Genomic DNA, 15,800 nt, shown 5'->3' on the forward strand with positions numbered 1-15,800 from the left:
AATTAGAGAGAACTGTCTGCCTCTTTGAAGGCACAAAGCGGATGGGATTTCTCCAGCTCCCATTGTGTCAGCTGTGCCTGGGAGTCTCACCGTGCTGCCCACTGCTGTCCCTCAACATGGCCCATGGATGGAGCACTGAGCGGAGGATGCTGCCCCACCACCACCCCTGTGCCCCCTGGCTGGCAGCACGGTCTGAGGACGGCTGTCCAGCACCAGCCCACCCAGCGAGCCGCCCGAGGGTGCCGTGACACCCGAGGGAGGGCTCTGCTCCGTTGGACACCGGCTGCCCTTCTAATTATAGCAGCCGGCGCAGGAAGCGCCGGGGCTGTGCAGGAAGCGGGGTGTGCCGCTCTCGGGGACTGAAAAACAACCACAGCACCACGGCACAGCCCCTGCTCCAGGGGCACTGCCGGCCTGAGCAGCACTGGCATCACCCTTGGTGCCCCAAGGAGATCCAGGCTGCCTGTGCGTGGATCTCCCACAGTATTCACATGGCCCTGGCATCACCTGCGCTCCCAGCCCTGGGCCCTGCCGGGGCACACCCGCTCCAGGATGGGGTGCTGCTCCCCTTCAGAGAGGCTGGAGGGCGGCAGGGGTGGCATGTGGCTTCCATTAAAGGCTGTTAAGGACCCTTCTCCCTGAGCAGGTCATGCTGTCCCCGCTCCTGGTGACAGGCAGCCATCCACACTTGCTGCTGGCCGGACCTGGCTGACGCTGGCAGGGCTGGGGCCATGGCACCCTGCCTGCCAGCACTGGTGGCTGTGAGGCTCAGGAGCCGCTCAGTCTTTCCGCTTCATGGAAAAACCTGACAGTTCAGCATTTCCTTTGTCCTGGTTTGGAACAAAGAGTCAAAACTTTGACATGTTGCATAGTTATAGAGACTCTGAAATACTGTTTTGGAACATACTGAATGCTGGTTTGCAGTGTTTCACTTTGACTGTGTCACTTCAGCTGCTGCGGCACAAGAAGTTCTATTACTACCTGGGGGGAAAAAACCTGACACATTTTCATACACTGACAAAATCAGTACATTCCCATGAATTATTTTGATCTTGTCATATCAACTTTCCCCACCACTCTCCCCAACCAGAGATCCGCATCAGCTCCAATTCCAGCTGCTGGGCACAAAAGCCATCCCTGAAGCAGGGCTGCTCCCTGCAGGGTTTCCCCCTCTCCCGTCAGACAGACTCTTGCATCTCTCCACACTGCCCAGGGCAGCCAGCATGGGCAGCCTGGCAGCTCCCTCCAACAGAGGTACTGCACAGCTGCCTGCCTGTTTGCACCTCTGAGACACCGTGCATCCCAGAACCTAGGGGCTCATGGTGGGGTGTGACCACGGGCTCCAGTGCAGACTGCAGTGGCCAGGGCAGGACAGGGATGGAGGGGCAGGGAGTGGGGTCTGCCCAAAGTGCAGCACTCACTGTGCTGCCGGCCCTGCGCCGCAGGGCAGAGATCATATCTTACAGCTTTTCCCACGCCTTGCTCTGGATTTCCATGCATGCACGAAGGCAGGTGATGCTCAGTAGCTGCTGGAATATTGCATAAATAGAGAGCAGGCTGCTGCACTCCCCCCCAGGCTACAGCGCCATGCAGATAAGCCCCAGTGTGCAAGTCCTACACATCACGGGTGCTGCCGGCCTTGCAGGCAGGAGGGAGCCTCGTGCTCCTGGGAAGCAGCAGCATGCCCTGGCCACACAGGGCAGGCACCCCTCTCACTGTGCCTCAGCTTCTCCTCCTGGCAATGAAACACAGACATCCACAGGAACAGCCTCAAGCAGGGAGCAGGTGCCCCAAACTCAAATGGGCTGCTCCCTGCTGCCGGACTTCACCCAAAGGCTGTGGCACAGCTCCTCAGCCCAGCACAACTCAGAGCATTTTGTGCAGGAATTGTTGTCACAGACCACCATGATTTGTAACTCGCTCTTCAGCTGCTGAAGCATGTGGCAATTGTCCATGCCCAGAACTGAAGCAGTTGCCACATAGCGGGAAAGAGATGGTCCTGAATTAACTGGGCCCGTTAATGAAGCAAAGAAAGCTACAATGGTCTGGCACACAGACTGGTGAGCAAGCATGGCGAGGAACTGAGCCAAGACAGATTCCATTCTCAAGGGCTGTGACCACAAAACACCTTCCTTGCTGTTGCACTTCAAGTGGTACAGAGGCAGGTATTCTGGGGTGCTGCTGCTCCCCAGCCACCATCTGGAACCCCCAGAGGGTTTCTGAGATGCTGATAAGGAAACCTCTAGAACCTGAGAATGCAATGCAGAAATGGCAATGCTGCTGCCTTGGGACTGGGGAGGCCATGAGGAGGGCAAAGGAGTCAGATCTCCTCCTCACCTTACACACCACTGGGGTTTGCAGACAACTTTGCCCAAGGGCTGCTGGAGAGCCAGGGGGGTCAGGAGCCATGCTGTGAAAACTTGAAGTCTAGGTTTCTGAACACAGATCACTTCAATCGGGATGGCAGAGCCCAGCATGACTCTGCAAACAGCTCTGTGGGCATCATTATCAGAAGTGTCTATGCACCAGCACCAGCCCCCCAGCTGTAACCTCTCTCCAGAGGCAGCACTGCAGGAAGGTATGTGGGTCTCCTTGCTTGCTCCGTCTCACCTGGAGCAAACACCTGCCTGCTGAGCCACCAGCCAAAGGCTCAGAACAGGTTCCTCTGCCCACAACTGGAGGCAGGCAGGTTTTGGCAAAGCAACTCCCTCGTATGGAGAGACTGCCATGCCCACGCATCCCCGAGGAGCAGACAGGGTTGCTCTCGGCCCTGTGCTCACAGGCACTGCTCAGGCAGGTGTTGGTCTGAGGAGCTGTGCTTCAGCAGGACACCTTGAGGGAGGAGGCAGATCTTCGGGCACTTTGGGAATGCCACACCAAGCATGGGTATCAGATTTCACCTCAAGCCACTGGATTTATTTTATGTGCACAGCAGCATCTTCTGTTTTCACCTTGCAAGACAAAGAAGACAAAGGAAAAGTACATTGAATGTTACTTGGAGATGAATCAGCTGAACCAATCAGTCTTTCTCTCCCTGCCATGCAGTGGGAGGGTCCTGCAGGCTGGCAGGAGCTGCCTGCCACAGGCTGCAGCACAGCACACAGCCCCTCCTGCCCCCCTGACAGCACCATGGGGCTCCCAGTGGGTGCCTGACACCCAGCCTGCATCAGGGCTCAGAGCAGAGAACCCCCAGCTGGGCAAGCTGCTGCTGAGCTCTGCAGTCAGGGCAGACCTCAGCCCCTCACCTGCCTTCCTGTGAGGTCCCAGTGTGCTTTTGTTGAAGAGGCAGAGGGTTCAGTTCAGCACAGTGCTGAGCCCAGATGTGCATCCCAGTGAGTGCTGGGCTTCACATCAAGGGGCCTGGCTGTTCAACAGCTTGTGTGCACTGATGGGTGCACACCCAGCCCGTGCAGCCCTCCAGCTGAAGTTTTCTCATTGGAAAATGGGAGCATTAACACATTCACTCCTCAGGGCAAGCAGCAGCCTTCCTAACACTGTCAAACTGCTGTGCTAGAGCTGCTGAAGACAGAACTGCAGCATGTTACTGACCACACTTACCACTGGCCTCTGGAAACCATGGCTGCAGCCAGGCGTCCCCTGGGACCAGCTGTGGCTGAGCAGGGTCGAGGGATGGTGCTGACCACGCTGCCCTCCAGTGAGGGGGATTTTGGAAATATAAGCGAATGGGCTTAATAGTTTGATGCTGGTCACTGTGGTTACTTGCAATTCCCAAATAATCTGCTAGATGGCATTATGTAATAATAGTAATAAAAAATAATAATAGTAACAACAACAACGATAATTACATACTGGTTTAATTGATCCAAACTCTAGAAATTATTTGTGTAATAATTTAGGCAGGTGTTTACATGTTTTACAGCACGAGTATGTACTGCTCCCCTTTTGTTGAGCACTCATCCAAACCCTGATAAGTGCCACAATCTGCAATGCTAGAATTTCTATTCTTTTTGGCAAGATCTGACACATGACACAGGAAGCTATAGTAACAACACAGAGACCAACTTTTTCATTATGTCTGTGAGTGTACCCAGCAACCCCGGCAAGAAATTACAAGACAGCTTCTTGCTCTTCGGCTGAATACAAATAAAGAGCAAAGGATTACTCATACATAATAACTAGTATTTGCTGCAGGCCCTTCAGGTCTCAGAGCCGGACTAACCAAACCAAAGGAAAGATCATGTTGCAAGAGCGGGATTTGTCCATGGCACACCCTGGCCGTGCAGGCAGCTGAGGCTGGGGCTCTCGCAAAGCGTGGGGTCCCGCAGTGGCCCTGGGATTTTTATCAGTTTAAGGGGATTTGGAGCAGACGGATCCTCCGCGGTGCCCTCTCCATTCTCCCCGCCCGTGCTGGCGGAAGCAGCAGGAGCGCGCTGTGGCGCCCAGGCTCCGCACGTGGCCGTGCCGAGCCGGGTGGGGCTGGACGGGCCGCACGGGGGTCCCGCTCCTCCGCGCCCGCGGCGGCACCGGCGGCCGTCCCCCGCTGGAGGCCGGCATGCCCCCCCGCGCCCGGAGCCGTCGGCGCGGCGCCTAGCCGCGGCTCCGCGGGGCCATGCTGCCCTGGAAGCGGAGCAAGGTGGAGCTGGCGGCGGGCGAGGCTCGGCGGCAGAGCAAGCCCAAGGGGTACGCGGTGAGCGTGCACTACTCGGCCCTCACCTCGCTGGCCCGCGCCTGCCCCGAGAGCGCCCTGCACCGCGTGGGCAGCATGTTCCGCTCCAAGCGGCGGAAATTTCGCGTTACCAGCGAAGACCCCACGTATACTGTGCTCTACCTGGGCAACGCCACCACCATCCAGTCTAAAGGTGAGGGCTGCACCGACCTGGCCGTCTGCAAGATTTGGAGCAAGAGCGAGGCGGGCCGGCAGGGCACCAAGATGAAGCTGACCATCAGCGCTCAGGGCATCCGCATGGCCCACGCCGAGGACAAGGGGCTGCGCCGGCCCGGCCACCTCTACCTGCTGCACCGGGTCACCTACTGCGTGGCCGACCCGCGCCTGCCCCGTGTCTTTGCCTGGATCTACCGCCACGAGCTGAAGCACAAGGCGGTGATGCTGCGCTGCCACGCCGTGCTGGTCTCCAAGCCCGAGAAGGCGAAGGCCATGGCCCTGTTGCTCTACCAGACTTCGGCCACGGCACTGGCCGAGTTCCGCCGGCTGAAGAAGCGGGACGACGCGCGGCACCAGCAGCAGCAGCTGGTGGGCGAGCAGAGCATCCCGCTGGTGCCGCTGCGCAAGCTGCTCAACGGGCAGTGCTGCTACAAGCCGCCGGTAGAGCGGAGCCGCAGCGCGCCCAAGCTGGGCTCCATCACGGAGGACCTACTGGGCGAGGAGCAGGAAGAGCGGGCCATGCACTGCGACTGCGAAGACATCCTGGAAGCGCTGGGCGAGCCCGAGGGCGAGCTGCTGCGCCCCAGCACCGGCCGCGGCGAGAGCCCAGAGCTGGGCCAGCTCCTCCGCGACCTGGGCGAGCTCAGCCTCGGCAACGATCTGCGCTCGCTGCGCGCCGACCTGCGCGTCCGCCGCCTGCTTTCTGGGGAAAGCACGGGCAGCGAGTCCTCCCTGGAGAGCGGCGGCACGGACGGGGCCGCCCCGCCCGGCAGCGACGCCGAGCAGCCGCCCCCCGGCGACCCCGAGACCGGCTGAGCGCTCGAGCCCATACGGGCGTGCGCGGTGCCGCCGGGGCGCACCGGGTTCCCTCCGGGAATGCACGGCCCCGCCGGGGCGCACCGAGTTCCTTCTGACCCCTCCGGGAGTTCCCGGTCCCTGCCGGGAGTGCACGGCCCCAGCGGGGCGCACCGGCTTCCCTCCGGGAGTGCACGGTCCCTTCCGGGCGTGAGCGGCGCCGCAGGGGCGCACCGGGTTCCCGCCGGGAATGCGCGGCCCCGCCGGGGCGCACCGGGTTCCTTCCGGCCTCTCCTGGAATGCACGGTCCCTTCCGGGCGTGCACGGCCCCACCGGGGCGCACCGAACCCCTCCGGCCCCGCCGAGGCCCCTCGGGGAATTCGCGGTCCCGCCGGGTCCCCGCGGTGCCCCCGCGTCCCGCGGAGCATCCCGGGGAGCGGCCGCCCCTCCCGTGCCGGTGCCGGTGGCCGCCGGAGCCGGACCCCAACTCGCTGCGGCCCGAGGAGGGGAGGCGGCCGCGGGCTGTTTACCTCCGGCTCAGCCCTTGAAGATCTGCCAAATTCCTGGAATAGCTTTCCCCGGGGAGGGCGGCGGGAGGGAGGTGTTGCGCCTTGTTTACAGTCAGAAATCTCATATCCGAGAGGCCCCCCCGCCGTTTTCTCCATTAAAGTCACTCCATCGTGCTGTCGTGTCCAAGAGGTTTGCACTGTTGTGAAGTTGGGTTTTTTTTTTATTATTGTTTTTAAGTTAGACCTTTTTTTTTGGGCCCCGGTCCTGTCCCCGGTCTCAATGCTCTAGATCTTTTGCTGTGCAAAAGAAGACTACTTGTGGCTGTTCACCTGTACATAGGGAAATGTATGCAAATACATTTTGTTATTTTTAAGAACACCACCATTGCGATCTCCTCTGTTTGCACATATGTGAAGAAAATAAAGATGATGGTAACTTAAATGGGGTCACTATGGCAATTTGGCCTCTGTGTGTGGATTCCTGTAAGGAGCTGGGTGGGGGAGAGATCCCTTGGGAAGTGTTGGAGGTGCAAGATAGCACTGCACAAAAAAAGCTGTTTACAAGCATAAAACGAGATTCCCAGGCTCGCTGGAAATGTTACACTACAGAGAAACACACTGGGCACTTAAGGGCTGTTAAAAGACACAGGGATGAGGTTTCCTCTCAGCAGCGTCTAATGATGGGCAGGAGAGTGCTAGAAACCTCTGTCAAGGCGCTGTGGCTGGATCCTAGTCCGGAGAAACCCAGCTGCGGGCCCCTGAGACTGCCCTGAGGCGAGGTGCCCCTCGCCTGGGCACTGGGGATACTGCACAGCGTTAATGCCATCTGCATCCAGGTGCTGCAGCTGGTCCCTCGCTGCTCGCAGGGCCAGCCTGAGACAATTTTTAAACCTCACCCAGGGTAAGCAGTGAAGTTGATTAGCCACGGGACTGCCGCGGTATTTTTAGCTGTAAATCTGTTTGTAAGTGGCAGGCTCCCAGGGCAGGAGAGATGTTCCGGTTTCATTTGTCCCCAAGTGGAGGTATCAATTAAGAGATAATTAATCTGGCATTTCTGATGTCTAAATGTTTTCCACTCTGCCTGTGCTGCAATCGCTGGAGTCGCAGGAATGTCAATGAAAAGCCCGACCAGCTGCCAGGGCCAGGCCACACTCCTTGTGTAAGGAGCCCGCCTCGGAACTTGTAAATAGCTCATTAAAACCTATTGCAAAATCTGCCACCACACCAGCGAGACCATTGTCTCAGTATGAATTAGTCAGAGGAGGAAGGCACAGTGGTGTGGCTTTCATGGGAAGGGGTGATGGGGAGAGGGGGGAATCCCCTCTGAGTGGACACCTTCTTGCCTAGTGATGGGCAGCGGGATGCAGCGGGTGGCCACTGCTGGATTTGAGCACGCTCAGCCCTGCAGAGACGCCCCTTGCTAAAGAAACATTGTGTCTTGCTGCTTTTCCTCAGACGAAGCTCCCTCCGCCTTTCCTAGGGAGGGAAGGGGCACGGAGAGGAAATGAAACACCACGGAGAGCTTATCCCAAAGTGCTTGTCCCGAGATGGGGCTTGCCAGAAGCGCCCTGGGCTGAGTGCCCCAGGTCTGCCCAGAGCTCTCTGCTCCCGGGGCAGAGGGAGCAGGCAGGGCTTGGAGCAGGGAGCAGTGCGGCACCTGGGGAGCAGAGAGGGCAGAGAGGGAGTCACGGGGATTAGTTAACTAACCCTGGGTGTTGAATGACCCGTTGGTGTTTGCTTTATATCCTCAGTGTGTGCTTAAAGGTGGTTAATGGCCTGAGCTTAGTCAATGCCTTTCCTCTCTCCAGAAGAGCCATCATGTCTGCAGCAGTGAGAAAAGGTTTTTATCGCATGCCAGAGCTAAAAGCACAATTCCCTGAGCAGCAGTAGCAGCAGCCAGGGCCTGAAGCGTTTCCCCTTGAAGCCATTAGCAGGGCTACTGTGCAGTTTCCTTAGAGGCCTGCATAGATCGTTAGCTGTAGAGTCCAAATCCCTTTGTGCCTGGGATATTTTGGTACTGGAACCATAGAAAAAAAAGTAATATGTACGTCTGCAGTGCTGGTGTGAGGTTATTCATGTGTGCTTAGCTGCCCTGCCTTCCCCATAGCAGCATGCCTGGGTGAGGAGAAAAAGGTCATTTTATTTTCCGCACAGCAAATTTGAAGGAACATCTTCCTAGAAAAAGGAGAGGAGGAGAGAGCTAGACCTTCTCTCCAATAGATTTGAGTAAAAAGGTGAGCTGCTGCTGTTTTTTCCTTTTAAACAAGTAGCTGCTTGTGGAACTGAAAAGCCTACTGCTGGCTGATATGTGGGGAGGTGCAGCAGGGCTTTGGGAAAGGCTTGCTCCCATATGTAGAGGATAAATTGTTCTATGGTCTCTGCTGTGTGCCAGGGCTGCTGCCCACTGAGCGTGTCCCAGAGCGGGCACTGCCCCTGCTGGGGCTGTCAGCAGAGACACGATCGGGCTCCATCCATCAGCACTCAGTCAGCCTTACAGCCAGGGATGGTGAATCAGCCCCTGGCGCAGCGCAGGCGGGAGGGCTGCGCAAAGAGCAGCACAGACCATGAAACTGCTCCCCAGCAGCCAGCAGCCCATCCCACCACTGCTTTCCCAGGGACAGGCAGGCAAAGGGAGAGTAAAGGCAGCCTGATAGCTCTGCCAGTAGGTTTGAACTGTGGGGGAAGAAGTCAGATGTGGGAACAGAAATCAGATGTGTGCAGAGTTACGTGCATTGCTGTCTGCCCCTGGTGCAAATCACTGCCCTGCCCAGGCTCGGTGGGCCAGCCAAGGACATGTCCAGCACAGCAAGGTGGAACACTGAGCTTCACACATCTCTGACCTAGCAGGCAGTGTGTGATGAATTGGCCAGAAAATACATATAACAAACAGCACTAGGAAAGGCAATGATCCGGCTCTGAGCCTGACACATGGAGCTGATGCTTTGGCAAGTCAGCTTAGGTGCTGCACCAGGTGCCTGAAGTTCCTCAGGTGTGTTATGGCTAAATAGAGCATGTTATTAATCCAGGCAACAATGATGGCCCCAGAATATGAAGATATTAAGGGGGAAAGAGCCCTTTTTGCTAATACCATTTCTTGATTGTGTATTTACTGGTGCACTACAGATTTTCTCCTGAAAATGAGGCTCAGGGGCCACACAAATGTGGAAGTGTTGGCAGGATCCCATATACAACTTCTTGTTTTTCCTGCCCTTAGCATGCCCTCCTCCCATCTTTAGGTCTTCCTCATCCACAACAGGAAAAAATATCATGTGCAACCAGAAAAATTAGCCAGTGGTCAAGTGGAATGAGCCAAGTCATAAAATGACTTTTAGCCCAGACTATAGTACTGTTTAGATCCAGAATTATTTGCAGTTTAGTTTGGAGATGTGCCTTGCATGGGGCACATCCAGTTTGTCTGAACAGGGGGGACAATGTTGGCTGAGGGCCTGCTTTGGACTCCTGGATGTGAAATTTTGTTGAATGGCACCAGGTCAGTGGTGAAAACTTCTTTCTTTTTGGGGGCTACAGGCAGTACTCAGTATCAAATACAACCTTGGGACAGTTCCAAGTCACCTTGAGCACACACACTGTGACTCTCAGAGAAGCAGGAAGGCGTCAGGATTTCCTCCTTGGCGGTGTGTTGGAGAAGAGCAGCTGACCTGTCCCACTGCTGTTAGTCATTCCCAAGGCATCACAACTGTCCCATTGCCCAATTATTGGTCATCACACCAAACCCTCTATTATTCAGTGGGGAAAAGCTCCCCAGTTTCAGCCTGCAGGGAAGGCACGGGGCAGACAACCTATTGTCACCAACTGTCCAAGGGATTGTGGGTGACAGCACTGCACAGCCCCTGGTTTTCTTGGGTGAGGGTAGGCAGGGTCCCACTGATGATGAAAAAAACTGATGTGCTGCAAGGAAGGTGCAGTGCCAGCCAGTGCCTCACCTCCTGCTTCTCCTGGAGCTGGGAAGAAAAAACCCTTCATTTCCAAGGTCAGCAGCAGCCCCAGCTCCCGCAGAGCTCATGTGCTGTGAAGGCGTCTCCCCCTCCTCACCCCAGCCGCTGGTAGCAGCAGGGGCTGTTTTCCTCAGCAGCTGGAAGGAGATGATGTGCAAGGACAGGAATGTGAGGGCAGGCAGCCAGGGCAGTGCAGGGACAGCGTGGGGTCCCAGAGGCCAGGCCAGGTCGGTTCATCCGCGGGGCTCAAAGAGCCCCATGGAGGGACTGAGCTGACCTGGCCTCAGAGGTTCTGCTTCTCTCCACATCTCCATCACCCACCCCAGACAAGGTGACACCTCCAGTTTGCTGCCTGGTGCCTTGTAGGGGCCTGAATCTTGGTTAATGCCTGGCAAGGTGCACAAACTGGGGGGAACACAACTGTGCTGCAACAGAAACAGCAGGAAATCAAAGACATGCATTGAAAAAACCATGACATTCCCCCTTGCCAGTGGGGGCTCTGCCTGGTGGGAGGGCTGAGTGCTATGAAAACACTCAGAGAAACAGTTATATAATGAAGGACAAGGTCCCAATCCAGCCCTTGGCTTGACAAGGTGGCTCTGCAAGGAGCTGAGCTCCAGGCTGCGGCTGCCCAGCACCCTCCAAGATCCAACCCTGGTCACTGAAGTCCATGCTGCTGCTGAGGGGTGGAGGTGGGAAAAAGGCTGCAGAATGCTTTTTCCCAAGCTGGGAAATGTTCTTCACGCTCAGACTTGGTAAGCCAGAGCACAGCTCCCATCTGTGGGCTTAAATCAAGCCCCTTTGAAGGTAGGAATTGGGCAAGTTCTGGGACAGGATAGCCCAGGACTGACGAAGGTAGGGGAGGCATATGTGCTCAAACACATGTTCTTTGTTCTGTGGGAAGGATCCTGGAGAACTGGACACAGTAAAGAGCTTTGCCTCCTCCCTTACTCTCCTGCTCCTCAGTGGAGGGCAGCTGGGCAGGCTGCCTCCTACAGCTGGTCCTGCTGCCACCCCTCAAAGAGGGGTGACATGCTCGGTGTCACGTGCTGCTGTGGCCCAGGCAAGCAGGGGGGACAGAAGGAAAAGGCTCTGGGATGGGATTCATCCCTCCTCCCGCGGCACCGTGGAGCTGCACGAGGTCTGCTCGGATGCATGAACAAGCTGAACTGTGACATTAATTAGAGCTGACAGTGTTCCTGGAGGGAGAAGCAGAGCAGCAGCACCAAAGCTGCTGCTGCTGCGTCTGTGTGCAGAGCCAGGCTCTGCACCAGGCTGGCCTGGTTGTGCCATGACCCTTGAATCTTGCCACAGTGGGGTCTGTGCTCACTTCAGCTCCAAAGATCACAGTGGGAGGTACACCCGCAGCCCCAAGGGACAGGAAAGGCAGTGCCTGAATCCAGCCCTGCTGAGCATCTGCCCAGCATCGCTCTGCTCCTTGCAGCCAGCCCTAACTGCAGCTGGGCACTGCCTTTCCCAGTCCTGCACACTTACCTATCGTTCTCCCCTCTTATTGTGGCTCTTTGCCCCCAAAGTGCTCTGCCCTCAGCACCACTGTTTCTCACAAGCTCTTTTCCCATCCCAATTTCCTGCTGAGTAAGAGCTGCCACTTGCTGCTGCTTCACAAATGCCATTGAGGATTGCCTGCACTGGAACACAGTGCAGGCAGCCCAGAGCAGTAAGGGTTCTTCTTCCACTGGGCAGGGAGCAGTTAAGGGAATTAGGATAAAAAGTTGATATAAATAATTTGGTAGTTCCTGTAGGAAGATTGCAATTTAGCTTAATTATCATAATTACATTTTCAATCTCTCTGCTAATACTTATGAAACAATAGAGTCAAGTGTGAATGCAGCTGCCTGCATTTCCTACCAGTAACTTCTCATTCTGCTGCTTAAAACAAGTCCTTGGGGATGCTGAACCAGGCAACAAGGATGGCAGGTAGGAATATGGTATTCCCCAGCATCTTTTTTTGGGCATAGGGAAGCCTCATTCCCCTCTGCTTGCCACGAGAATTTTAACTTCAGCTCCAGGATCAGCAATATGATTGTCTGAAACTAGCCCACTTTGGTGTAAAAACATCATCTCTTCTGCTGGAAGTGGAGGAAAATAGTCTGGAAATATTTATTTCTGAGCAGGGAGACCCGCGCTTTCTCTGCCCAGTGTGTGGTTGATGACCTGCAGACACAGCTCCATCTGTGCTCGTGGTGGCCCAGGAGATGAGACCAGTGCAAGTGGAGAGCCAGGCCTAGGCAGCTGCTGGCAGGAATGTTCATTTACAGCAGCTCATCAAAGCTGAGTGTTAGTGATGACTTCTGAACATGGCCAAGACCATGTTTGCCCTGCAGCCTGCCCCTGCCTTTTCTCACCTGGGATGGTGAGAAATGGATGCTTCTCAGCAGCAGAGGCAGGTCCTGGGGTCTGTGCCCTGCCCACTGCCTTCTCTGGGGGTCCCAGGAGACCCTGACCAGAAGGTGTCTTGCCAGGGCCCCAGCAGCAACAGGCACCATGGCCAGGAGACAAATGAGCAAAGGGAGGATGCAGCCACAGAGAGCTGAGTAAGTGCTGCCTCCATTGTGCAGACGCCTGAGGAGCACCCAGGGCCATGGGAAGTGCTTCCCCATCCCAGCATCTGCCTTTGAGATGTAGCACACAATACACAGAGCACTGCTCTGCCCTTGGCTCAGCAGCAGCAACTTCACCCCATGTCCCAGTGTCCCCCCAGGCATCCCCAGTACCTCCACACATCCAGCTCTGATCAGAGCAGGACTGGAGCAGCTGTATGAGTTCAGGCTCCCTCAGGGCAATCTGCCAGTACCCTTGTCATCCTTTGGTGACACTGCGTCCTGTCCTGCCACAGTGCTCCGGCAAGTTGGGTTGGGAACTGAGCTGCTTATCTTTAGTGCTGCTCTGATCTAATTTTACTTTCTTAAGCAATGTCCAGGCTTTAGAGAGTGTTTTGTAATGCAAAGACTCTGCATGGCAAAGAGGGGAGTCCCTGCAGCTATCCCACATGCAGCAGTACAGCAGTTATCCATCCCCACACCAGTACAGCAGTTATCCCACATGTACTGGTACAGCAGCAATCCCCCACACCAGTACAGCAGTTACCCATCCCCACACCATACAGCAGTTACCCTACAGATCAGTACAGCAGTTATCCCACATGCACCAGTACAGCAGTTACCCTACACACCAGTACAGCACTTATCCATCCCCACACCAGTACTGCAGCTATCCCCACACCAGTACAGCAGCTATCCCCCATGCCTGACTTTGTGGCTAGAACCCTCTAGCTGCAGCACTGGCTCAGCAAATTTCCAGCAGAGCATACAGCATGGTACAGTTGTGCAGGAGACCTCAGGTCCACCATGGTCTGCTGGAGCTGGTAGTCACTGTAAGATCTGCCTTCTCTCTGTTTGGACTCCCAGGGCAATCCCATTAAGACCTTTTGGTTACTGCTGCTTTGAAGTAAGCTGAACCCCTGCCTCTTCACAGCTCTCACTGCTGCTGCCAAAGGGAGAAACACCAACGAAATCAGACCCTCCAGGCTGCCACCAGAGAGGCAGAGGAGCAAGGACCACTACAGGCAAAGGGTATTGCAAGGGCCTGGTGTGCAGCAATAGTAAGACCCAGAGTCCTTATTGCACCTCTAGGTTAACCTAGAGGTGAGCTCATCAGCCAGGACATTGATTTTCATTATTTCTGCTCCCCAATCTGAGCTTCCAGGACTGGGGAAGCAGAAATAATGGAAGGTGCACTCAGGCCATGCAGCCTCCCTGTGAAAGCAGTTTCATGTACACTTGCACTCACGCTGCCCCATGGCACCTCTGAAAGTAAAGCTCTGCAGGAGGCTATTTCAGGACCCAACATGACTCTCCCTCATGTCAGGACCAATTAGTTATATCCTGCAAAGGAAAAAAAGTCTACTAAAGCCAGCTCTGGTGGGACAATGACATTAAGATGTTCCAGGTGCTCATCTGGGTTCCCCAAGCAAACCAGGAGCTAAACATAGCCCTGGGAAAGTGACAGGAGGGGCTGGCTGCTATCCTCTGCACTGAGGTCTCCTGGGGCAGTCATCTCCTGCGTGGGCCATCCCTTCTCTTTTGTGCCCTGACCTTCCCTTGCTCTGGCCCTGTGCAGATCATAGCTCCTGCTCTAGGGCCATAGCTGACATCAGTCTGAGCTCATCTTGGTGGGTTTGGTTCATGCTTTATCCCACTCAACCAGGCCATTAAATTTCACTGTCATTTTCCAAGGAAGAAAATTTTTCCTCCCCATTTGGAGGAAAAAATAATTAGTCAAAATAGTGAGAGACAGAGAATTTTAGGCATTTCATATTCTCATTGTCCTCCCCCACAATGGTATTATCCTTCTCTAAATAGATGCTGAGCTGAAGACATAACAACACCCTACTTCCCCCAAATCGCTCGAGTGAAACAAATGCAGGAAGTTTGAAGGGGTTGGAGTTGTGGCCAGACAGGAGCCTGGGCACCCCCATGGGTTCCTTGGGGCCACGGGGGCTTCACAGGGCAGGCAGCTGAGCTGCAGTGAGCCAAGACCCAGGGTCTTGCCCTCATGAAATGGGGGCTGCTGCCCTTGCACTGTAAAAGAGCTGCTATGGGAGGTCCTGGCCCTCAGTCCCCGTGTCTGGTCCTGGTGCTGTCCCCCTCCCTAGGAAAGCACCAGCAGGGCAGTCCTGAACCATGGCAAAGGCAGCAGGAGAGACACAGACTCTACAACCCATCACAGCTCGGTCCTAAAAGCTGCTGCTGGTGGAGGGCTGGCCTGTCCCTGGCACAGTGCAGCCCTGGGAGCACCTGCCAGCCAGGACAGCCCCAGTGCCAGGGCCTGCCATGGTGTGATGGGAAGTAAACCAGTGTCCCTGGCTGGGTGCAGCTGAGTTGTGCCACTGGCACTGGTGCCTGCTGCTGTGGGGAGCCCTGCTGCTCCCTCTGTGCCATGCATGGGGTGATGGGGACACTACAGTCCTGAGCAGCTGCCACAGTAAGGTGCTTCGTATGGGGGCTTGAGGTTCCTCTGTCATGCCTGTGTGCTGTGGGGACAGCACTCCCTGCCCTCTTCCCAAGGCCGAGGTGACATTCTCTCTCCCAGGCAAGTGCCAAGTACCTGGGGCTGTGCTGGGACCCCAGCAGGAGCTGTTTTATCAGCACCGGGGTTATCACATGTGGGGACAAAGCCCCTGGCAAGAGCCACACTGGTTTGTCCCGGGGAAAGAGGCAGCCCCTCCAGACAGCACCTGCCTGCCATCCCTGTGAGCCGTGACCTGGTCCAGCTCAAGAGCAAGGCACAGTCGCTGCTGCACTGAAGATGTTCGACTCTTCAGTCACAGTACTTCAGCAACTTTACACAATTGTCTTTAATGGCAGAACCATCAGTAAGGCACTCAGAGGTGCAGTTAGACCTTCCCTCCCTGAGGAATGCTGTTAACTGAAACCAAAGCACAGAGGCAAGAAATTGCTCGATGAAGTAGTTTGGTAATTGTGAAAAAGAAGAACTTGTTTTCTTTGTCTTGCAACAGCAAGTTGCGCAACATGACCTGCAGTGGCTTCAGCTCGGCAGGTTTTCAGGAGGAGGTTGTGGGGTGATTTAAAATCCACACTTTGAGGAGGGAAATGATTCCAAGCCTGCTATGGACTGTGTGGTATCCATCGGGAATGTGGCAGTGGCTGACTGAGG

At 55.7% G+C, this 15,800-nt stretch overlaps 1 protein-coding gene across 1 annotated transcript; it reads left to right on the plus strand.

Annotated features, from left to right (window-relative positions):
• Positions 1–4,501: 4,501 nt before the first annotated feature.
• Positions 4,502–6,593, plus strand: FAM43A (family with sequence similarity 43 member A). Its single transcript, XM_039722372.1, has one exon. The coding sequence runs from the start codon at positions 4,571–4,573 to the stop codon at positions 5,657–5,659; it is 1,089 nt and encodes a 362-aa protein (XP_039578306.1). The 5' UTR covers positions 4,502–4,570; the 3' UTR covers positions 5,660–6,593.
• The last annotated feature ends 9,207 nt before the right edge of the window (positions 6,594–15,800 follow it).

This window comes from Passer montanus, unplaced genomic scaffold (assembly GCF_014805655.1).
Source record: "Passer montanus isolate IOZ18808 unplaced genomic scaffold, ASM1480565v1 scaffold48, whole genome shotgun sequence".
Classification (NCBI taxonomy): Eukaryota; Metazoa; Chordata; class Aves; order Passeriformes; family Passeridae; genus Passer; species Passer montanus.

Coding starts and splice junctions, on each gene's coding strand:
- FAM43A (XM_039722372.1), top strand. CDS start 4,571: ATGCTGCCCTGGAAGCGGAGCAAGGTGGAGCTGGCGGCGGGCGAGGCT.